Source organism: Dipodomys ordii, unplaced genomic scaffold, assembly GCF_000151885.1.
Source record: "Dipodomys ordii isolate 6190 unplaced genomic scaffold, Dord_2.0 Scaffold64, whole genome shotgun sequence".
NCBI classification, from domain to species: Eukaryota; Metazoa; Chordata; class Mammalia; order Rodentia; family Heteromyidae; genus Dipodomys; species Dipodomys ordii.
In genome coordinates, this window is record NW_012267280.1 from 4437564 (window position 1) to 4461423 (window position 23860).

A 23860-nucleotide genomic window follows, 5' to 3' on the forward strand; every position below is an offset into this window, starting at 1 on the left:
CTTTTTTTTTTTTTTTGCTTATGTGGTGCTGAGGAATCGAACCCAGGGCCTCAGGCATGCAAGGCAAGCACTCTACCACTGAGCTACCCTCCCAGCCCTGAAAGCAGGGGTTATACCATGGGGGAGGGACATACAAGGCAACAAAGACATAATCTTATAAATATGTTAGAAACAATCGCATGAAAGATATCTCTCTCTCTCTCTCTCTCTTTTTTTTTGTCAATCGTGGGGCTTGAGCTCTAGGCCTGGGAGCTGTCCCTGAACAATTCAGCTCAAGGCTCATGCTCTACCACTTGAGCCATCGCGTTGATTCATTCTTGTAATTCTAGTTAGCTATTCAGGATGGAGACTTGAGGATTGTGGTTCAAAGCCAGCCCAGGCAGGAAAGTCCGGGGGGACCTCAACCACCAAAAAGTTGAAAGTGAAGCTGTGGTTCAACTGGTAGAGCATTAGTCTTGAGTGAAAAAGTTTAAGGGACAGTGTGCAGGTACTAAGGTCAAGTCCAAGTACCAGTACAAAGTCAAAACAAAAAAAAAACACCAAAAAAACTATTGCTGGACACTTATTTGATTCCTGACATAAATAACATTTTCCAGGACATAAATTATGCTGCATGAAGCATCCTTGCATGCTCATCTTCATGCACATCTGATCGTATCCTTAGGGTAAATCCCTAGAAGTGGAAATTGCCGGTCTGAACACGGTCAAGGCATCTGACAGACAATGGTACGTTGCAGACGGGTACCAATTCATAGCCCCCGCAGGCCCATACTGCCCGGCCTATCTCACACCCTGCGTGAGGGCCAAGTGTGATTTCTCTCATCTTTGTTAATTCGATGAGGAGTGGAAAATGTATTAAGTGTGGTACTGAACCATGAACTAAATCAAAGATTAAAACCTACATGCACACCCTCGCCTGGTGAGCTGGCCTGAACCAGAACTGAATGTGTATTTTCTAAAACGATTGAGCTGGAACATCAAAATCGTCTCTGAACTGAGACTCGATCTGTGCTCCGATCCATCCAAGGCCCTAATTAGGCCATAAGGGGACTACACTGGGAACCTGGGATGTCCCTTGACCTTGTTAACATTGAACTACACTGCCCACTTGCACAGGGCTGTGTCACTGCTCGAATTTACACATGTCCAATTATGGCTCTGTGCAGGTCGCCAGTCCTGACATGGAAAACTCAGAACACAGGAGGAAGGGAGTCACTTGACACTTCTGTATTCTCCTGAGACCCTTAACCTGAATAGTGAATAATGCCAAGGAACCAGGTAAGCAAATGAAGCCAACAAACTGGGTTAACCACTTCTAGCACTAGCAAATCTGTTAACTGAGTCTGATGAACAGCTAATGGATTATCTGATGAATGAGTTAACCAGTAAACAGGTTAACTGATGGAAATGTTAACAGGTGAATGGATTACCTGATGAACAGGTTACCTGAGAATGTAACTAGTGAACAGGTTAACTGACAAGCAGTTTAACTGGATGTATTAAAACAGCAGGTTAACTGATGAATGGTTAATTAATGGGTGAACAGCTTAATTAATAGGTTAGCTGGTTAACAGAAAAATTGGTAAATAGTTTAACTGTATTCTTGTCATATTAGCAAGTCTATTCTTTCTTTCTTTCTTTCTTTTTTTTTTTTGGCCAGTCCTGGGGCTTAAACTCAGGGCTGGGGCCCCGTCCATGAGATTCTTTTTGCTCAAGGCTAGCACTCTACCACTTGAGCCACAGCTTTTTTTTTCCAGCTTTTTCTGTTTATGTAGTGCTGAGGAATTGAACCCAGAGCTTCATGCATGCTAGGTAAGTACTCTCCCACTAAGCCATATTCCCAGCCCCAACAAGTCTATTATTTTATTGCAGCTGTAAATTTAGCTTTTCTCCCCAAATAAATACAAGTTCTAGGTGAGACTGGCATAAAAAAAAAAAAGACAGGGACCATTAAGGCTCACCTATAATCATACCACCTCCTACTTAGTTGTCTTCAGGGTTACAGGGATCAGGAACACATGGGGGCCTAGAAACATCACAGACACCATGGCAAGAGAACTAATCACACAAGAATTAGTGACCAAATGGTGTCACCTGGTCAGGCTACAGGGAGATGTCCAGAAAGCCCCAGGAAGCCTGCACCTCCCCCATGACAGTTTTGAGGGGCAGGCGCTCTATTCACAGGGCTGTTTGCCAATTAAAACCTTTTTCTCCCCAGAAATATCTTTAAAAAAAATTTATTGAGATTGACTACATGTCACAAATTTCACAGTATTGTAGGATTAGTGATACTTACAGTCACAAACACATTTTAACCGTCATAAGGCAAATTGTTATATTAGCCTATAAAGTTTGTGAATTCTATAAGCTTTGACAATACAACTATTTCTTTCATATTGGGTGATATGTACATTTCTCTCCTTTTGCTTAGTGTTAGCTGTTCCCTTTCATTCCCTTCCTCCCATCGCTGCCCTTGAGTTGCTTAGTTCATTTTCATCAATGTCCTGTGTAGTTGATGGGCCCCTTTGTTGTATTTTTTTCCCCATTTCTTAATATCTTAAATACCTTTTTTGTCGGTCATGGGGCTTGAACTCTGGGCCTGAGTGCTGTCCCTCAGCTCTTCAGCTCAAGGCTAGTGCTCTACCACTTGAGCTACAGCGCCACTTCTAGTTTTCTGGTGGTTTATTGGAGATAAGAGTTTCACAGACTTTGGGCTGGGAAGGTGGCTCAGTGGTAGAACACTTGCCTTGCATGTCTGAGGCCCTGGGTTGGATTCCCCAGCAACACATTCTGGTTTTCTGCTGGCTTATTAGACATAAGAGTTTCACAGACTTTGGGCTGGGAAGGTGGCTCAGTGGTAGAGCGCTTGCCTTGCATGGGCCCTGGGTTCGATTCCTCAGCACCACATAAGCAAAAAAAAAAAAAAAGCCGGAAGTGGTGCTATGACTCAAGTGGTAGAGCGCTAGCCTTGAGCTGAAGAGCTGAGGGACAGCGCCCAGGCCCAGAGTTCAGGCCCCACGACAAAAAAAAAAAAAAAAGAGTTTCATGGACTTTCCTGCCCCAGCTGGCTTTGAACCATGATCCTCAGATCTCAGCCTCCTGAGTAGCTAGGATTATAGGGGTTGAGCCACTGGCACCCGACTATATTAAATATCTTAACAAACAAGAATATACACACTCAGTCAAATCCAGAAAAATGTTAATGATGCCCTGATAACAAATGGATTTTTTTTAACAAAAATAAAAGGAATTTGTTATTGTCTAGAAAAGTATGGTAGTTTGGACATATCACTAAGCAATATTTACTAGTTATGGCAGGCTTATCATTGTAGTCATGAGGTGCTCAAATAAGTAACTAAAAAGTTAAAAAAAAAAAAAGTCAGGCGCCTGTGGCTCATGCCTGTAATCCTAGCTACTCGGGAGGCTGAGATCTCAGGATCTTGGTTTGAAGCCAGCTTAGGCAGGAAAGTCCCCAAGTCTGTTTTTTTGTGAGTCCTGGGGCATGAAACTCAGGGCCTGAGCACTGTCCCTGAGGTCTTCAGTTCAAAGCCAGAGCTCTACCACTTGAGCCACAGTGCCACTTCTGGCTTTTTCTGTGTATGTGGTACTGAGGAATCGAACTCAGGGCTTCATGCATGCTAGGCAAGCACTCTACCACATTCCCAGCCCCCAGGAGAGTCTTACCTCCAATTAACTACCAGAAAACTGGAAATGGCGCTGTGGCTCAAGAGGTAAGTACATTCACCTTGATCTGAAGAGCTCAGGGGCAGTGCCGAGGACCTTGGGGGCTTGAAGCCCCAGGACTGACAAAAAAACAACACAACCTTTTCCCCCTTTTATGTGTGGGTACTGGGGCTTGAACTCAGGGCTTGGGGGCTTTCCTAGAGCTTTTTCACTCAATGGTGCTCTACCACTCAGGCCACAGCTTCACTTCCAGCTTTTTGCTAGTTAACTGGAGATAAGAGTCTCACACTTTCCTGCCTAAGCCGGCTTCAAGCCCAGATCCTGAGATCCCAGCCTGAGATCCGGAGTAGCTAGGATTACAGGCCTGATCCACAGGTGACAGTCAATTAAAAAACCTTTCTTGCCTCAGTCTCGGCAGTGGAACTGGGCCTTCAAGGTCAAGGCCCACATGCTGCCATGCAGCCATCAAGGCCTTGGATGCTCTCTGCCCAAGGGCCACGGGGTCCTGGATGCTCACCTCCATGCCCATTTTCCCCTCTGGGCCTGACACCTCACTCTAAGGACCAGGCCTTCCACCGTAAGATGTCTCTCCACAGCAGGGCCTGTCTGCAGGACAACTGCCCTCAGGGCTGTGACAAAAAGTGGGTTTCCAGCCAGGCCAAAAAAAAAAAAAAAAGTGAGCTCCCTGCAGAGCTCATGGGGCCCTCACACGTGGGCCAACTGGTAAGCATCTTAAGAACTGGAACATTCTGGAAGGTTCTCTCGGAGGTCGTGCGCAAGTGAGGTGGCGAGGCATCCATTTTCCCTCAGAGACTCGCGAGACTAGGGTTTGGAGTCTGACTGGAAGACAAAAGCGGGCAGGGCGGGAAAGGTAAGCGCCCGGGGGTGGTAAGAGGTCCTGGTACGGTCAGACTTCCATGGCCCCTTCTACGCACGCGCTAGGAACAGTGGGAGGCGTGGCCTACACCAGAACGCGGGCGTCCAGAGCGGGAGGCGGGGCGGAACGACGATGCGAGCATCCCATTGGAAGGTGGCGAAGGGAGGGGCTTGGCGCTGCTGCTGCGAGGCAGGCCCCGCCCCCAGGCCCGCGGGGAGCGGCGCAGCGGCGGAGGCGGTGAGCGCGGTGAGCGCGGTGGGCACGGGCGGCGGCGGTTGGCGGGCTGGCCTTCTGTGGTTGGGGCCGCCGCGGCCTCCTCGCTTGGGCTCGGGCGCCGTGCTGGACAGGCCGAGGCGCCCGGTGAGCCTGGCCTGTGCAGCCCCTCGGGTCCGCTGGGCGGGGCTGAGGCGGCGAGGCCTGGCTGGGCCTGTGGGAGGGACGGCCCCCGGCTGGCCGGGAGACTCGTCCCCGGGTGTGCACCTTGGAGCCTGCTAGCCGTATCCCCCCCCACCTCTGCTTTCACCCGGGTCCTTGCTGCTTCATCCTCCGTCTCTGCGAACTCGTATTTTTGCGGCCGCAGACGCATTTTCTGCTCCCTGGAAACCCGTCCTTACTACCTGATCCCCTTCTCCCGTCGACTAACTGCGAATCGCATCTTTGCTGCTGGAACACCTCCCCCCGCCCCCCCCCCCGTTGGCCCACATGTGAGGGTCCCCCGCGTCCCTGATCTCTGCTGCGTGATCCTTCATCGCTACTGCAAAAAGCTCATTCTTGCTGCCTGAACCCCACCTCCCCTACCTTACTGCTGCGAACCCTCGTCTTTGCTGCCTGGATTCCTGTCTGCTGCTCGAAACCCTCCCCCTCCTCATCCCCCACCGGTTCCTCTGCTACCTAAACTCCCCCCTCTGCCATACTCACCCCCCCCCTCCCATCACCAGCTTTCCATTTCTGTCCACAGCCTAGGCCGCCTTGGCCTTGGGTTTAGAGAAGGTTTGCAGCTGTCCCTGTCCTTTCAGGGACATGGCAACCCAAAGAGAGAGCAGTCCTCAGCTCTGTGGGGTTTTTGTTTTGTTTTGAATGCTCTGTGGGCTACTGTTTAACTCCCTGAGCAGGGGAGGGTTGTAAGATGTGATTGTTTAAAATGCCTGTCGTGTGGAGGTTCGAGGCAGGCCTTCAGCCCAGGGATGATTTATTCAGGAGCCTTTTAAAAATAATCTGGACAGAACCTTTGGGAAGGAATCTGATGTATTTTATTCATGGGGGATGGTGTGTGTGTGTGTGTGAGGGGGAAACAACAACAACACAGACACCTGCCTTCCTAGGTACCAAGGCTGTCCTGTCCCTTTTTTTGTTTGTCAATGGGCTCTTAGGCACTAAGCATCTCATTTTGAGGTTACAGAATTGAACCATTTACTTGCAGGATAAGTCAAGCTCACCTTTGCCCTTGAGGGTTATGTCTGTGTTAAAATAGCAAGCAAACGCCTTCATAAACCACCGTGCAAATTTTGTTGCAGGGCACATCAGCGGCAGACCTTGAAGCATTTTGTCTGTGCCAAATCATTACCACTTGCCACATGAGTCCCAATCATGACGGATGCCAAGTATGTCCTCTGCCGATGGGAAAAGCGATTATGGCCTGCGAAGGTGACAGCCATTATTCTGTAATTTCAGGAATTAGAAATGACTTTCAGATGACAAGTAAAATCTTTATCAGGCTCCTGTACCTAGGAGTAGCTTGGGTGGAATAATTGAACCTGAACAGTTGGCGCCTGGATCTGTTGGCACAGATCCCCGTTCCCCATTTAATGGGGTTTTGGTCTACTGCTTACAAAGTCTCATGCTTCCGAAAGTGTCTTTTTTTTCACACTATGAAAAAAAAAAACAGAGTCAGCTATAAAAAGGCATGTGAGGCTCTGACTCAAGAGAATATCTGGCAAGAAGCCTCATGATAGTAAATAACAGTAGTGTTTTGGGGACGCCTTCCAGCAGTTCAGCAGGAAGTGCTGGGCTGGAAGGCAAGGAGCCTGGGTCCCTGGACTGAGGTCTCCTTTGGCTTTATGTGCCTCATTTTCCTATTTGAGTTAAGGGGATTGGATCTAGTATCTGAAATCCTGCAGTTGTACTTACTACATTTGTATTCTTGTGTTTGCCTCTGTTCCTTAGTTTGTCTCAATAACAAGGATTATTTTTTTCTTTTAAACTTAGGTATTGGCCAGAACGGAGACTCCAACAAAAAATAAGAGAAAAAAGACATTCTTTCTAGATGTTCAAATACTCTCCCTAGAGGAAAAGTTAAGTGTTATGTTTTCTTAATACTTTTTTTTTTTTGCCCCCTGTCTGGGATTTCTAATACTCTTCTGTGATCCCCACAACATGAGATCCACTTGTAAGGGTTGATAATGCTGTAGATACTATTATTTATTATTAGTTCCTAATCAGCTTTATGAGGATGACACCTTGATTCTACTTTATGCTAGTTTGGAAGTTGAAGATCTGAGCAAAGCATCTGTAAGATCCACAGAGAGATTTTAACGAAATTTGAATAAACAAGCTATACCCAAGAGCAACTCTTTTTCGGGTCCAAATAGAGAGCTTTCCTTCTCAGATTAGTGTATCTTCTTTTGGAAACTGCAGGGGCCTGTCGGTTTTGAAGCCTTTGATTTCCAGCTTGGCACTCCAATAAGAAACAATTTTTCAGCATTCAAAAGGTTATTGAGTAGTTAAGGGGCAATCCAGTATTGTCCTATACCTGATTATCTGGGTGTGAAGAGGTGTGGGTTGTCTGCAAGGACAATGAGTACTTCAGTGATGTGTGATGGTGCTGGCGTGTCTGGGGTCAGAATCCCCACTTCTAAAGAGTTCCCTGGCTGGTTCTCTTTCTTGCTTGTGTCTCTTGGGGGGCTCCCTGGCCCCACTTCTTCCCTGCCATCTCCCGCTTCTTCAGAGCTGCCTCAAGAGCCCGCCTGGCCCCCAGCTCACACTCTCCCTGCGGCTGGGAAGGTAATTGAATACTTGAGTTAAAAAGGAAAGACATCCTTTTAAACTAAAACACGCCTGCTGGGCTGTAAACAGCTTTTAGTGACATTATCGTCTACTCTGGAAACCTAACAAAGGAGTTATTTGTGCAGTTGAAAGTCGGATTTGCCTCATAAAAGTCACAATTTGAATTTATTTTTACTCTTAACTCCAGCCAACCTTTTCTGTCTTAAAAGAGAGAGAGAAGGAGGGGGAAAAAACCCACACCCACCGGGGTCCTTGCTGCCTATAACCTCAGGCAGACGAATTCCTAGTTGGCTGTGACTTTTGGTGTAAGTGGAAGGTTGAGGAGGGAACTGAATCTAATTCTTTTGTCATCTGGAGAAAAACATGTTTGAAAGTGTCTCGGAGGCCTTAGCTGCTAGTGTATAACCGCGTCTGTCCCTGCAGAATCCAGGTGAGGAGCACAGAAGTCAAGGTCCTAAAGAAGTCTCAAATTGAGAACATTGCTGCCTTGTTAGGTAAGAGCACACTTCGGGTGACCGTGAGTTTTGACAAAAGGAGCTTGGGAGAAGGGAAGAAAACTCCGCTCTGTCGGTAAAAATTTACCCTGTGCAGTCTGTATTTCCTTATGGAAGGGAATGTGAATGACATATGATGAGAAAGGAAAAAAACCCAGGTCTGTTATCCCAGCACTCAGGCTAAACAGGGGTTCCAGGCAGAAACAAAGACAAAAAAAGGTAGCTTGGATCTGCTTGCTTTTTTTTTTTTTTTGGTGCCAACCTGGGCTTGAATTTAGGGCTTGTTTTTGCTCAGGGCTAGTACTACAGTGCCATGTCCAGGTGGTTTGTTTTTTTTGTGTTTATTTTTTTATTTTTTTGGTAGTTAATTGAAGAAAAGTCTCACAGACTTTCCTTCCCAGGCTGGTTTTGAACCTCCAACCTCAGATATCAGCCTCCTGAGTAGTTAGGATTATAGATTTGAGCTGCTGATGCCCGGCTAGATCTGCTTTCTTAAGCCTTTCCAGGATTTTCCAGTTTTTTTGTGTGTATATTGAACTTTTTTTCAGACCAATACTGGCCACTTGAGCCACACCTTCAGTCCAGTATTTTGTTGGGTAATTAGAGATGGTATCTGGCAGATTTTTCTGCCTGGATTGAGTTTGAACCTCAGTCTTTCAAGTCTCAAACTCTGAGTAGCTAGGATTATTGGCATGAGCCATCAGTAATTTTTTTTTTCCTTTTGGCTGGATTAGAGACAGAATCTGGGGCCTTGTACTCACCAGTGAGCTGCGATCTCGGCCCCTACTCCTGTGTTTTTTGGGGGAGGGAGGCATTTGAGGCAGAATCACAATATATATTCCAGGCCGGCCCGGAACTCTCGATTCTTTGCCTCAGACTCAACTGCTGCGTTTACAGATGTGCCATGAGGCCTGGCCCTCCTAGTCATGTTCTTTATTTAAGGTTTAAGGCCATTTCAATAAATAGTTCTCTCAAGTGATCTAAAGACATTGATGAGTTTACTGCCATGGGGGAAGGGGGGTGTGGCTCCCCGCCCCCCCCCTTTTTTTTGGCTATCCCACAGGTAAGGCTGTAAACTGGCTCTCTTGCCATCTGGCTAAAAAGCACTTGGTTATGTAAGATTCCAGAACAGAGCCCAAGAAGAGAAAGAGTGGGGTAGTCTAGGATCTGCACTGGTTGCTGCCCATTATATGCAGGTATTGTCTGGATAGGAATGAGGCTGGTCAACTGGCAAGCGGGACTCTGCTTCCTTCTCCAGAACGCTTAATTTAGCAGCTATCCTCTGTGCATTTCATAGCTGAGAGGGACTTGAAGTAAGCCTGGCAGAGCCAGAGATCTGTCACATGCATACACAGCTAGAGAACAGTAATCATCCTCTGGGTGCCCACCTAATCACTTTCTAGCAAAACCAGACTTAAAATTGCTCTTGGTAGGACGCCTAGGACTCAAACCTATACTCCTAGCTACTCAGGAGGCTGAGACCATGGGATCCTGGTTTGAAGCCAGCCTGAGCAGGAAAGTCTGTGAGATTCTTATTTCCAATAAAATACCAAAAAAGCCAGAAGTAGAGCTGTGTCTCAAGTAGTACAGCGCTAGCCTTAAACATAAAGAAACTCAGGAAAAGCACCCAGGTCTTGAGTTCAAGCTCCAGGGCCAGCACCCAAAAATAAAAAAAATTGCTTTCTGCCTTTAAAATAGGAGCACTTATTTATTGTATTGGCAAAGGATGATTTGTCTTGTGAAAACATTGACCAGAATCCCTTCCCACAGTGTTTAGTAAATGAGGCTCAGTTTCCTGTCCTAGAAAACTGCTATTGTTTGGTGGTGTAAGATCCCATCCGCCTGTTGAAGGTGGTGCTGACATCCGACCCCGGGTGGCATCTACACCACTGGCTCAAACCCTGTTGGGGGGATGACCACTTGTGGGTGTCTTTAATATTAAACGGGCAAAATACTGTTTTGATTGAGGCATTGTGCCCGCTGAGTTGTGATATTGCCTCTATCATCTTGTTCAAATAAGTAGCGCCGTGTCTGTATGTCGGAATGAATAAATAAAACTATGGCAGCGGGAGGATGGGCGCAGACTAGAGGCCTGCGACATGCCTTTATGGCTTTGAAATGCCCTTGCAGAGAAGTGGAGGAACCAAGCAGCATACAATGAGTCTTTTTATATCCCCCCGTTAGCTGATCACTCCCCCCCCCCCAACCCCAGCCAAGCACCCACTACCAGCCGAGTTCTTTATTTGGTTGGCATTGGGTTTTATTGACCCTGATTGAATTGGAAATTGTAAGGCTGACAGAGGATTTGCAAAACATTTGAATACATTTTGCTCCCAGTATTGTTTTGTAACTTGAAGGAATTTATCGTTTTAGCCAATCAGGTTAAGGTCAGTATTTTTTTTTTTAATTGCAGCTGAGAATGAATAGCTGTCTTCTAGCTTTGTCTCCTTTTAGAAAAACGTAGGTTAGAGATATTAGGCCCGACTTCACTCAGGAGCAGATGGATGCTAGTGACTGAAGTTTATAGATACTTAAGCTTTTGAGAAAGCAAGATTATGGTGGTAGTGCCTGGGTCCCTGAGTGTAATAACTAGCATGTGTCTTCCATCCTTACAGCCTCAGAGAGCCAAATCCCCACCGCACCCCTGGAGGAGCTGACCTATAGACGGTCACTACGCGTGGCTTTAGATGTTTTGAGTGAGACACCCAGTTTGAATCAAGAAAACCATTCAAGGAAAGATGAACTTGCACTATCTCAGAGAGAAAAGCAGTGTACAGAAGCAGCCTCCTCACGCTCTGGTTCTCCATCTTCATCTTTACCTTGTGAAGATGTGTCGGCTGATTCTGGACCCGAGAGGAAGGAGGGATACAAACCACAAAGTTTGTCACAGTCATCCACTAGTGAAAAAGAAGTGGAGCATAAGAAGGGGCTCGGGAAAGGTGAAACCCCAAGGGCCCAGTTCACTGCTTCAGCTGGAGAAGGTTCTCACAATGAAAGTGGATTAAAGATTCACCACAGAAATCTGACTCTGGCACGTAAGTCCAGCTGGTGCCAGACAGTGCCTATCCTTTCCAGGAGAGAAATCAAAGAAGAGAATAAGAGACAGGCCTGGCCTTCTCAAGCCAAGGAGAGTGATCCATGTGCCAGTGCCGAAGGATATGACCCATCAGGCAGCCTCACAGTGCTCCCCGCCCTGGAGCAGACTGGGGAATGTTCTGCAAAAAGATTGCGCCTAGATAAAGGCCAGAGGCCACATGCCACACATCTGCAGACAGGTTCCAAGGGGATAGCACTTGAAGGCGCAACGTTGTCCACTAGGCAGGAGACAAGTGAATGCACGACTTTGCACAGAGCTGCCAATAAACCCAGTCCAGCTCCCTCCAACACTCAGGCAGAGCAACCCAGCAATCCTCTTCGGGACCGTGACAGTGACAGGATAGAAGAAGGTAAGCGAACTCCGGCAGTGCCTGAGCTAGATCCTTAGATCCTCAACTCCTCCCTGGGCTTGGGCTTTGCCAGTCCGGATCCTCAGGCAGCTCTTGAGTATTTTTAACCAGATCTTAATGAGACTGTTTCCAAAATAGATTCCGAGCAGAGATTTCTCATTCCTTTGTCTCCCCACTGAGCTATAATTACCTCAGCTCCTCCCAAATATTTAGGTCTTTATTTTTGTTTGAAGCGGAGCAAGTTGGAAAGGGAGCCTCTGGCAGAGTGTGAGGGGTGGCTGTTGGTGACACAGGCAGCGATGCATGGGGCCGGGATGCCTGCTGCATCTGCACCCTTAGGGTTTTCTCTTTATTCTTAATCTTTGCAGAACTAATAATGCATTCCCGGTAGATGAGGTAGGACTTGCAAAAAGTGATTAAAAGTATCCCGACTTGCGGAGTTCCCATGTAACCATCTTTGTGTGATTGTGGAGACCTGTGATTTTTTTTTTTCCGCCTAAACCTTGTAGCATCCCACTTAGTTTTGAAATGCTAATTCAGAAATCTTACCCACTTTGTGGTCAGATATCTGGAAATGGCTTCATTGCAGACATACAGCACAGATCTCTGTTAATTGGAAATTTCCTTCCCAGGCCCTCTACTCACACATTGGAAGGCTACAGGGAGCTGGCGTGTGCCATGTTCTAAAGAGATGGTGACTGCCCTCTACCTTGTTTGGAGCTCAATCTGGAATTGAGTTATTCATGCTCTGTCGGTCCCCTGTACTTCAGAAGGAAGAAGGGAGGGGGGAAAAAACACATTGAAAAAGAATTCCCATTTAGGAAAAGGGAGCACCTGTCTTGTGCTGAAATTCACCCTTTGAGACCCCTGGCTTCATCTCCCTTGTCTTGGGTTCTGAGCAACCAGCTGTCCAACCTCAAAGGGAGGACCCAGCTTCCAGCTGCTCAACCTCATTTATTGAGTGTTTACTGAACACTTCCTAGGCTGCCTTCTGAGAAGGGTTCTAGGACTTAGGCCACTAGATAAGTAAAGAAAAGGCAACGCTTATGACCTCTCCATTGTTGACACAATGCTTGTATCACCTTTCCACAGAATATGCTCCATGAATATTTGTTGAATGGCCCAGTGGAAAAAGAAAATAATTCCCATCCAGAATATGTTGAATTTATCATAATTTAGTTTTAGGTTGTTGCTTCTTAGGAGCAGCCTCTTTATGACATGAAAGCATGTTCTCTCTCTCTCTCTCTCTCTCTCTCTCTCTCTCTCTCATTTTCTCCCCCATTTAAAATATACTCTGGAAACTAGATGTGGTGGGTGATGCCTGTTAGGATTATGACTACCAGTCTTATCTGCCCTATATAACAAAACCTGTCTCAAAAACCCAAGAGCATACACAAAAAGGCTCAGAGGTTAAAAAACAAAAAACCATAACAAAAACCCATAACAATCAGAAAGAGACATAATAAAATGGACTCTAATTAAGGTATATCTTATTTTGAGTTCTGCACAGCCTAGGGTCTTTTCCTTTTATATCGATGGCCATGTGTCATAAAATGTTTTCTTGGGATGAAGTTACAGTGACAATACAATATAATGAAAGTCTAACCTCACATTCTTGGCAGACCCTCAGTCCTCTGAAGAGTCCATGGAGTTTAATTCCATTAATTCCATTCTGGAGGAAGATGAGGAAGATGAGGAGCCACCAAGAATCCTTTTGTATCATGGTAAGAAAGCACCAGAGTCTGCTGTATTCATGTAGGAGGGAGAAATGTGGGCCATGGCTCTGAAAACATTTCTGACATTAGCCACCAAGTCTCTTGGGTCATTTTTTTCCTACCAAACGAGAGCCTGGCAGGGACCCTAAGAAATGCCCCTTTTCAGTCCCCTCATCTGAAAAAAAAAAAAAAGATCTTTACACAAAGAGAAGAGGGGCTCAGCCCTTGTCCTTGGTCCCCTCCAAGGGTCTGAGGGTGGCTGAGTGAATTGATGGGCTATACTGCCCTCCTTTGGGCGTGGCCGCACACTGCCTCACCAGTTCTGCAGCCTCTGATCAATCCCTTTGGCAATGGCCAAATTGGTCTTTCCAGGAATGCTATGGGGTCTCCCCTTCCCACCATTCCTGTTTTCCCCAGAGGAAAAGGTACTTGTTTCCAGGGAAGCAGGACACAACTACAAAAGGATCCAGAGGTTTGAACAAGCACCAAACGAAAAGTCTAGAACCAGCTCTGCTTTTAGACATGATGCTTATCTCTGGCCTGTCCACTTCTAGTTTGGAATTAATTGTGGATTCATAGGATGGGGTAGGGAAACTATAGGAAAGTCTGTTCAGCCTATCACCTGCTTGCCCCAGTGGTGACATTCTACAAAGCTATAGGCATCTGTGCAGCCAGACACTGGCCGGTTCTAATGCGCAGGAATAGATGTGTGCATGCCTTTGTACAAGTGTGTGTGTGTGTGAGTGTGAGTGTGTACGCTTTGTTTGTGTGGCTTTTCTGTTCTTTTCATATAAACTACTAAGAGCTTTTCATCATTAATAAGTATAATTATAATTTCACTTTGTGTATGTGTGTGTGCTAGCTCAGTTTTTTCATTTTGTGTGTGTGTGTGTGTGTATGTATGTGTCACGTTCTCACCATCTCCTAATTGTTCTTAGTGGGAATTGGTTATCATTTTCTGGGGGTGATGAGTCATTTTGTTGTGTCCTCCCCAACTGCCTTCCACTGAGTGTCTGGACTGTTCCAAGGCCATAGAAGCCATAACACCCCTGCAGTGCATTTGTGAGGAGTAAGTGGTGGAAGATCAGCAATCACTGCTAGCATGAGCAGGATTAACTAGCCACAAAGAAGGAACCCCATACCTTCCTGGAGGGACCTTTCCTTCTATCTGTGGCCACCAGCCAGGGATGGGGGTCATATGGCCACAGCCCCAGGATTTTACCCCTTTGTCCTGACAATCGCTTGAAATAGCTTTTGCTCCCTGTTGGTTTCGTGTTTTACCCATCAGGCCAAACTCATTCTGAGTATTTACTTACCACCTCCACATTGGCCAAGTGTGCCTGTGTCCAGTTAATCCATGCTGGGCCTCAGAGTGTCCTCAAGCTAAATGCCTCCCCCAAGTGGAAAGATGACTTCCTGAGAGTGCAGATGCTCATCCTGGTTTGCCTTCCTTCTCAAGGGCATTAATTTTTATAGTCATATGTGGTGGCTTTGAATTATCATCGTAGGCCCGCGCCCCACACAAGCCTCTGCTTTCTGCTGGCACTTGACTTAAAAAATTTTTTTTTATTGCTTTTATTTATTTGTTGGCCATGGGGCTTGAACTCAGGGCTTAGGCACTGTCCCTGAGGTTTGTTTGTTTGTTTGTTTTGTTACTATAAAGGTGTTGTAGAATGGGGTTATAGTTCCAGAAGTCAGGTAATGAGTACATTTCTGTTTTTTTGGACAATGTCACCCCTTCCTGCCATTTGATTTTTAAAGATTTAAACTATTCCCTTATCCTAGAATTAAGAGGAGCAGGCAAAAAAATATAGTTAAATAATTCTATTCACCAACAATTTTGTAGTTATTTCACGGCTTAATTTTCCCCCTATTTTAAGATCTTAGGTTTTCAGGTGAGTTTCTTTGAAATTATTTTTTTCTGCTTATTAGCAATTACCTCACTTGTGCTTTGTATCCCACTCTTATTTTATTTATCTTTGTAGTACTAAGGACAAACTTGGGGCCTTATACATATTCAGAGCACTGAGTAAGCACTCCTCCATTGAGCTTCATCTCAGCCTGAACCACACTTGTTTTCTTAAGTTTTCTTTTTCTTTTCCTTTTTCTTCCTTTTCTTTTTTCTTTTTGTATGTGTGTATATGTGTGCGTGTGATATTGAAGTGTGAATTTGGAATGATTTTAGACTTAGAGAAATTGCATGTACAGCACAGAGAGCATTTGTCTTTTCTTCCTATTAGCACATTGACCATAGAACCAGGAAACCACACTGTACCACTGCCGTCTGCCTCTTGGTCTCACAGTTGACAGTTAGACTCTGGCGACACGGGTTATATATGCCTCCAAATTTTCTTGTTTCAAGTTGTTACGTTTATTGCTTGATATGGCTCTGACTTGTCTTGACCTTTTCTGTTTTTCTTTTCATTCTAGAACCACAATCATTTGAAGTAGGAATGTTAGTCTGGCTTAAATACCAAAAGTACCCGTATTGGCCGGCTGTGGTAAGAGTACCCTCAACTCCATCGGTGTAAAGCCAGGTCCCCTCATCCTTTGCGTAGGCAGATTTTGGGGGTTTTGTTACTACTAGAAAAGTGGGTGGTTGGGAGGGGGGTTTGGGGGGGACGTTATATAAGGAAAATAAAACCAGATTCACATTGATCTAACAGAAAGTTTGCTCTTTTGGCTACCGTTTAATGTGAGGTTCACTTGTCAAATTTGTACCAAGCAGACTTAGACAAACCTATTTGAGAGAAATACTAGCAATTTATTCATTTTATGTGCATACCAAGATTTTCTTCCATTAAAGCTGGTGAATTTAAGTGGCGTAACTGCATACCTATAATCCTGGTTTTTCAAGGAGGCTGAGATCTGAGGATAAGGGTTCAAAACCAGCTGGGAAAGAAAGTCCATGAGATTCTTATCTCCAGTTAACCATCAAGAAAAGCTAGAAATAGAGTTGTAGCTCAGTGGTAGAACATCAGCCTTGAGTGAAAAAACTGAGAGACAACACTTAGGCTCTGGGTTAAACCCCCAGAACTGGCCCCCCCCCAAAATAAAAAAAATCTGGTGACTTTAGATTTTATGATAGAAATCTGTTGTTTATTTAAAGAGATATCACAGCACTTGGGAGGCTGAAGAGCATGAGGATTGTAGGTTTGAGACCAACATAGGCTACACAGCAAAACCCTATCTTAAAACACACTCAGGCACCAGTGGCTCACGCATGTAATCCACATGGAAAGCCAACCTGGGTAGAAAATTTTGTGAGACTCCATCTCCAATGAACCAGCAAAAAGAGGGCTGGAGGTAAGGCTCAAATGATAGAGCACCAGCAAGAAGCTGTAAATTGAATCCCCAGTACTGCCAAAAAAATAAAGTGGAGGAGAGGATTAAGGGAAGAAAAAGGTGAAGGGAAGGGAAGACAGCAAAAAAAGAAAACAAAAAGCAAACCCCAAAGAGATGTTTCTGCCAGGCAGCGGAGGCACACACCTATAATCCTGGCTATTCAGGAGGCTGAGATCTGAGGATCACGTTTCAAAGCCAGCCAGGGCAGGAAAGTCTATGAGACTCTTATCTCCAGTAAACCATTGAGAAAACTGGAAGTGGTGCTATGGCTCAAGTGGTAGAACGCCTTGAGCTGAAGAGCTGAAGGACAGTGTCCAGGCCCAGAGTTCAAGCGCCTTGACTTTGCATCCTGCATATGTTTAGATGCCACAGAACAGTAGTATTTTTGTTTTTGTTTTTTGATGTTAGTCCAGGGGCTTGAATTCAGGGCCTGGATACTGTTCGTGAGCATTAAAAAAAAATTATTATTATTGAGGTGATGTACAGAAGGGTTACAATTTCATGAGTCAGGTAAATAATATTTATTTGGGGGCAGTGTTACCTCTTCCTTTGTTGTCTCCGTTTTTTCCTCCCCTAACCCCCCCTAAGTTGAATAGTTCATTTCCAACATAGTATCCACTGAGTACCACAGCCGTATTTGTTCACCCTTTGTCTCTCCATTTCTGTGGCCTCCTTACCCCCTCCCAAAGACAAACAGGCAAGACAAAAAAAAAAAAGAACAAGAAAGAAAACACCAAAAAGTAAAAAACAGACGGACAGTACTATCTTTACCAAAAGCAGGGGCAAGGGAGGACGCTGACTACGACAAAACACACAAAAAACCCCATTGCTTTCAGTTCTGGAATTTGATAAATATTATTTTAAATGTCCAGAGGCACATTCGCATTGCACCTTTGGGTTCCTCCTCTAAGAGTAGCCCCCTTTAGTCTCACTATGTGTGAATGCCTAGCGTCTTGTATAATTTATCATGTTCCGATGTATTTTAGATCTTGCTTCTGTGTATGAGAGAAAACATGTGCCGTTTGTCTCTGAGCTTGGGTTATCTCATGTAACATGATTTGTTCTAGGATTATCCTTGTTCTTGAAATTTTTTTTGCTCAGGGCTAGCTCTCTACCACTTGAGCCATAACTTCCAGGGTTTTTTGGTGCTTAATTAGAGATAAGAGTTTCTTGGGTTTTCCCAAACGGCTTCGAACCACAATCTTCAGCTATCAGCCTCCTAAGTAGGTGGGACTATTAGCATGAGTACACTGGCTCCCGGCAGTATTAGGATTTTTTTTTTAAGGTTGCTCCTGGGTCTTTCTCCTTCAGTTTTTAGCCCTCACTTTCTCTTCTGGCATACACACAGGATTTTGATTATTTTATATATTTATTCTTGATATAGAATTCAGGGACTGACACATTGCTAGGCAAGTGTTACACCACTGAGCCATACTCTAGCCCTAGTTGTGTGGTCAAAAAACAACAATGTTTAAATCTAGAAGGTCAGCCAGATGGCTCGTGCCTGTAATCCTAGCTACTCACTAGATTGAGATCTGAGGACCACGGTTCAAAGCCAGCTTGAACAGGGAAGTGTGTGAGACACTTACGTTCATTAACTACCAAAAAGCAGGAAATGGAGCTGTAGTTCAAGTAGTAGAGTGCTAACCTTGAGCAAAAAATTCAGGGATAGCCGGGCGTTGGTGGCTCTCTCCTGTAATCCTAGCTACTCAGGAGGCTGAGATCTGAGGATCACAGTTCAAAGCCAGCCCGGGCAGGAAAGTCTGTGAGACTTTTACCTCTAATAAACCACTAGAAATCTGGAAGTGGCGTTGTGGTTCAAGCGGTAGAGTGCTTGCCTTGAGCTGAAGAGCGCAGGGGCAGTGCCCAAGCCCAGAGGTCAAGCCCCACGACCAACATAAATAAATAAATAAAATTCAGGGATAGCTCCCAAGCCCTGTCAGGAAACTGAGACTTTTAACCTTTAATTAACCACAAAAGCCAGAAGTGGAGCTGTGGTGCAAGTTGTAGAGCACTAACCTTGAGCATGAAAGCTCGGGGACAGCACCCAGACTTAGAGTTCAAGTCCTAAGACCACCAGACCGGTTTGATAGACTCATAAAGTTCTAAGCTAGCCTGGGTTATATAGTAAGATCCCATCTTAAAAAAAGCAGTTAGTCAGCAAGACATACTTTTGTTGTTTTCATGGTTCTAGTCCATAACTTCAAGCCTCTTTGTTCATGCTGACTAGTTATATAAGAAACAGAATTGGATTCTGAACAGTAGCTCCTAGGTAAGATGTGTAGCCTGAGCAAATGTACCGCTAAATTGGAATCCTTAAGGGCCAGCGTGTGGTCCAGCTATGAGGGAGACATCATGTAGGGCCCTCTCCTGGTCTCCCTCCCCATGCCTACCAATGTTTTCCTTCCTGTCATTCGTTTCTGGGATCTCTATGGGACATAGAGTCCCTACCATGATGGAGCCCTGGGCGTGGGAACAGGTAATCTTGCCTGAGAGGTGATACTTGAGACTGGCCTCTCTCTGCATACAGTGTATGCATGTACAAGTGTGCATGCTGCTTTTGGGCCTTGAACTCAAGGTCTGGGTGCTGTCCCTACACTTTTTTGCTCAAGACTAGCACTCTACCACTTGAGCCATAGCTCTACTTAGGGCTTTTTTGGTGGCTATTGAAGATAAGATTATCTCATGGATTTTCCTGCCCTAACTGGCTTTGAACTGTGATCTTCAGATCTCAGCCTCCTGAGTAGTAAGGATTACAGGCGTGAGCCACTGGTGCCTGGCTGAGCTCCTTGCCTTCATTCTGTGTGCTACACTGGGGGCATTGGGATCTGGTTGACCTTAAGGAGGGTAGATGTGAGCTGGGCCTCCTTGGGTTGGCTCCCAGGCTCCCTGAGCAGCCTGCAGTGACCCAGATGCTTACAGCACAGTGGGTGCAGAGCCTTTCATTAAGGAACCAAAGTAGAAAACTAGCTTCATCTAACCCTGTTAGCTCTATGGAAAGTGACTGAGGGCAGCAAGCCTGGCCCGGGTCTCCCCTGTGCCAGGCCATATGTCTTCCACCCCCCCCCCCACACACACACACATCCCCATCCCAAATGAGGGTTGGCAGAGGAGATAGCTGAAATCTGCCCCACCATCACTTGCAAGCTTCTGATACTATTTCCTCTTGAATTTGCTGACAGGTCAAAAGCATCCGGCGGAGAGATAAGAAAGCCAGCGTGCTCTTCATTGAAGGGAACATGAACCCAAAAGGCAGAGGGTACAGAAACTACTCTTGATTTTTTTTTTTCAAGTGGTCCAGATAACTTTCTGATGGTTCTTAGGAACACGGCATGAAGAGATTGTGGGGTGCAATTGAGCAAGAGCCTACCAGGGTGTGGCACAGTCTGTATGACCCTCTCCTTCAACAGGAACAAAGGCCTGTAGCTAAAGGAAGCCGGTCAGGCACTCATGGCTCTACAAGCTGGTCTGAGCTGGTGTTTGATCCCGTCTCCCATATCATAACAAAGCTTAGTCCACAGTGACCACAACCCTTTTTGAACCTAGGTCTTACTTTTTGGCTCATGGATCAGTCTTTTGTCAGCTATTCCCTATTATAATGCACTTGCTGGCACTAACGTCCCAGTGGCATTTTGGGGGCCTGTGTGCAGCTGGTCTCATCTGGTCCTCAGGTTTTCTATGTTTCTTACAGCAGCTGGTGGGGTGCAGTAGGAACTCAGCTCTGAAGTCCTAAGGGGTTTCTAGAATTGGTTTGCTCCCCATTAGCTCCGGGGCCTAGCTATATAAGCTCCTTTGGACAGTTGAGAAAAGGGCTGCACTGGAGGCTGATGCTGCTTCTACCCCACACTGCTTTTACCAGGAAAGGAGTTTTGCTCGCTGTCTATCTCATGCATGTTAACCCTTACCTTTCCTCTGCTTCATCAAGGATCACTGTGTTTCTCAGGCGGCTGAAGCACTTTGATTGTAAAGAGAAACAGACACTGTTGGTAAGTGGATCATCGCTTGCTTGCTTGCTTCTGTAAATGGCTTATTTTGCAACTGGTCATTGTGTTCTCTGTGTGTGGCTCCCATATGGTTCTGTGGGCGTCTGGGGAAGGAATAGCTGGAACCAGAGCAGGCACCACTCCAAGTGATGACTATGGGATCACTCATTTGCATCGATGCTCATAGCCACCCTGGGATGACTGCAGTTTACAGGGGACCAAGCTGAGCCTTGGGGAAGCCATGGTGAGAGGAGGCTGCCCTGGGGCGAGGGGGCAATGGGCTGTGAGCCCTTGGAAGCTGGTGTCCCTGTGCCTAGCCAAGCATCATGAGCACAGCAGGCCCTCAGGTGTCACATGTCAGGGGGCACATGGCTGTGTCCCCAGGACTGCAGTGATCCATCAGACACCTAATTTTTTCATTAAAAATGTTCTGGCCAAGGTGGGTGCTGGTGGCTCATGTCTATAATCCTATCTACTCAGGAGGCTGAAATCTGAGGATTTCAGTTCAAAGCCAGCCTGGGAAGGAAGGACTTATCTCCAATTAGTCATCAGAAAGCTGGAAGTAGAGCTGTGGGTCAAAGTGGTAGAGCACTAGCCTTGGGCAAAAGAAGCTCCGGGACAGTGTATAGGCCCTGAGTTCAAGCCCCATGACCCTCCACCCCACTACCCAAAAAAAGTTTTAGCTGGGTGCTGGTAGCTTATGCCTGTAACCCTAGCTACTCAGGAGGTTGAGATCTGAGGATCAAGGTTTGAAGCTAGACCAGGCAAGAAAGTCAGGGAGACTCGTTTCCAATTAACCACCAACAATCTAGAAGTGGAGCTGTGGCTCAAGTGGTAGAGTGCTAGCCTTGTGAGAAAAAAAAAACAACTCAGGGACAGCATAACAACAGACAGATTTTAGTGGCTACATGGTTTATATAGCCTCCACTGGGCCTTTGCAGAGATTCCTGACTCTCCAGAAATGTGCTTTATAGTCAGGCCCTCAAGGAACGTCATTCTATGTGTTCCACTAGCCATGGACTTCAGGATGCTCTGCCATGTGGCAGGGTCCCAGGGACCCTGTGGGCATTATGTGTATCCTGGGAAATTTAGAAGGCTATGCTAGCCACCTCAAGTTTGTTCACCTGACTCTGCCACTGAGTTTCACTTCACCCCAAGCCCCATATTCCATTTCTTTAATATCTGGAAGGTTGGTGTCCAAGCTGTGTCCTGAGTCCTTGTCTATCAGTAGTTTCCTTTCCTCCAGGACAGGTGAGCCTTGTTTCTTCTTTTTTTTTTCTTTTTTTTTTGCGGGGGGTAGGGGGGGTGGAAGGTTGGTTCTGGGTCTTGAACTTAGGGCCTAGGTATTGTCCCTGAACTTTTATTTTACTCAGGGTTAGAGTTCTGCCACTTGAGCCACAGCTCCACTTCTGGCTTTTTTGATAGTTTATTGGAGAGAAGAGTCTCACAGTCTAGCTGGGCACTGGTGGTTCACGCCTGTAATCCTAGTTACTCAGGAGGCTCAGATCTGAGGATTGTGGTTCAAAGCCAGCCCGGGCAGGAAAGACTGTGAGACTCCTATCTCCAATAAACCACCAGAAAACCAGAAGTGATGCTGTGGCTCAAGTGGTAGAACACTTTCCTTGAACTGAAGAGCTGAGGGACAGCTCCCAGGCACAGAGTTCAAACCCATGACCAACAACAACAACAACAACAAAAGAGTCTCAGGTCTTTCCTGCCTGGGCTATTGCAAACCTCACTCTTTAGATCTTAGGCTCCTGAGTACCTAAGATTACAGATGTGAGCCACCAGTGCTGGCTTTTTGTTATTGTTGTTTGTCTCTTTTTTCTTATCACTTACTCTTTATAACTTGGACCCCCCCCAGCTGTCAGGCAGATAGGTCTACTGATCCTGGTGTTGGCAGAGGGCTATCAGTTGCTGCTTGAGCTTCTCTATTCCCTAGGGTACAAATCTATGTGTGGTGGGAGAGGAACAGGACCTCTTCCAACCCTGAGCTGACAACTTATTCAGCATCCATTCTGCATTTGGGATTTGAACATGGGCTCTAAAGTGCTGGGCATAGTGTTGCATTAGAATCTTACAGCTCTTAAATACATGTGTCTGAAGCATACAAAGGGTGGGTTTATTAAAAAAAAAAATCTGGGCTATGAGAAAATGAGCCTATTCCTCCTTGCAGTAACCTGGTCTCAGAGAATGTTCTTTTCCCTGAGAAAAGAAAGTTCAGCTCCACAGTGTAGTCAGTTGACAGAGGAGGTTAACGTTCCTTTTACTTAAGTGAGTGAGGTCGATGGAGCTCAGTGGGCTTAGCATGTATAGGATTTGAGTTCCATCCTCTGCACATAAAAAAATCTGAGGTAGCTCGATGCTGGTGTCTCATGACTGTAGGCCTAGCTACTCAGGAGGCTAAGATCTGAGGGATCCAGTTCTGTCAGCCCAGGCTGGAAAGTGTGTGACTGATGGATGGCATTTGGGGGACACTCACAGCAGCAAGAGGTAGACAGAATCAAGGTATCATCCTCATTTTTGGGTGAGAACAGGGAGGCCCTGGGCAGTATCCCTTTCCTTTTTGGGGTCGCTCATCTTCCAGCATTTTATGAGCAGGCAAGTTGATATCTTCAGGTACACGGATCATTGAGAAGAATCATTTTCATAGCTTGCCTCTTTTTCTTTCCGTTTTTTCTTTTTCTTTTTCTTTCTTTCTTTTTGTAATACTTGGGTTAGAACCAAGGGCCTCACACTTGCCAGGTAAGTGCTGTACCACTTTTTTTTTTTTTTTTTGATATTGTGAAAATAACCTATTTTTAGCTGGGTGCCGGTAGCTCACGCCTGTAATCCTAGCCACTCAGGAGGCTGAGATCTGAGGATTGCAGTTCAAAGCCAGCCTGTGCAGGAAAGTCCATGGGACTCTTATCTCCCATTAACTGCCAGAAAACTGGAAGTGGCCCTGTGGCTCATGTGGTAGAGTGCTAGCCTATGAAATGAATTGCTGAGGGATAGCACCCAGCCCCACAACCAACAAAAAAAGAGAGAAAAGAAAAAAAGAGAAAATATCCTATTTTTTTGTGTTTTAATTTAAATTTTAAAATTATTATTAAAAAGATGATGTGGGTCTGGGAATGTGGCTTAATAGTAATGTGCTTGCCTAGTAAGCCTGAAGCCCTGGGTTCAATTCCTCAGTACCATATAGACAGGAAAAGCCGGAAGTAGTGCTATGCATCAAGTGGTAGCTCAGGGACAGTGCCCAGGCCCTGAGTTCAAGCCCCAGGACCCGCCAAAAAAAAAAAGTCCATTTAATGACCATGTTGGCTACACT

General features: G+C 45.8%; 1 protein-coding gene across 2 annotated transcripts in view; it reads left to right on the forward strand.

Annotated features, from left to right (window-relative positions):
• The first annotated feature begins 4769 nt into the window (after window positions 1-4769).
• LOC105990474 (PWWP domain-containing protein MUM1) overlaps window positions 4770-23860 on the forward strand; it is a 29596-nt gene continuing 10505 nt past the window's right edge. The window contains exons 1-9 of one of the 2 annotated variants that reach the window (XM_013022911.1): window positions 4770-4807; window positions 6076-6205; window positions 6767-6852; window positions 7988-8058; window positions 10674-11504; window positions 13127-13228; window positions 15650-15720; window positions 19747-19823; window positions 20490-20550. In XM_013022911.1, the coding sequence (XP_012878365.1) occupies window positions 6149-6205; window positions 6767-6852; window positions 7988-8058; window positions 10674-11504; window positions 13127-13228; window positions 15650-15720; window positions 19747-19823; window positions 20490-20550 (1356 nt within the window). In that variant the 5' untranslated portion in view covers window positions 4770-4807; window positions 6076-6148. Of the gene's footprint in view, window positions 4808-4863; window positions 4922-6075; window positions 6206-6766; window positions 6853-7987; window positions 8059-10673; window positions 11505-13126; window positions 13229-15649; window positions 15721-19746; window positions 19824-20489; window positions 20551-23860 lie in introns of those variants that run through there. The other variant, XM_013022912.1, reaches the window with a different exon arrangement.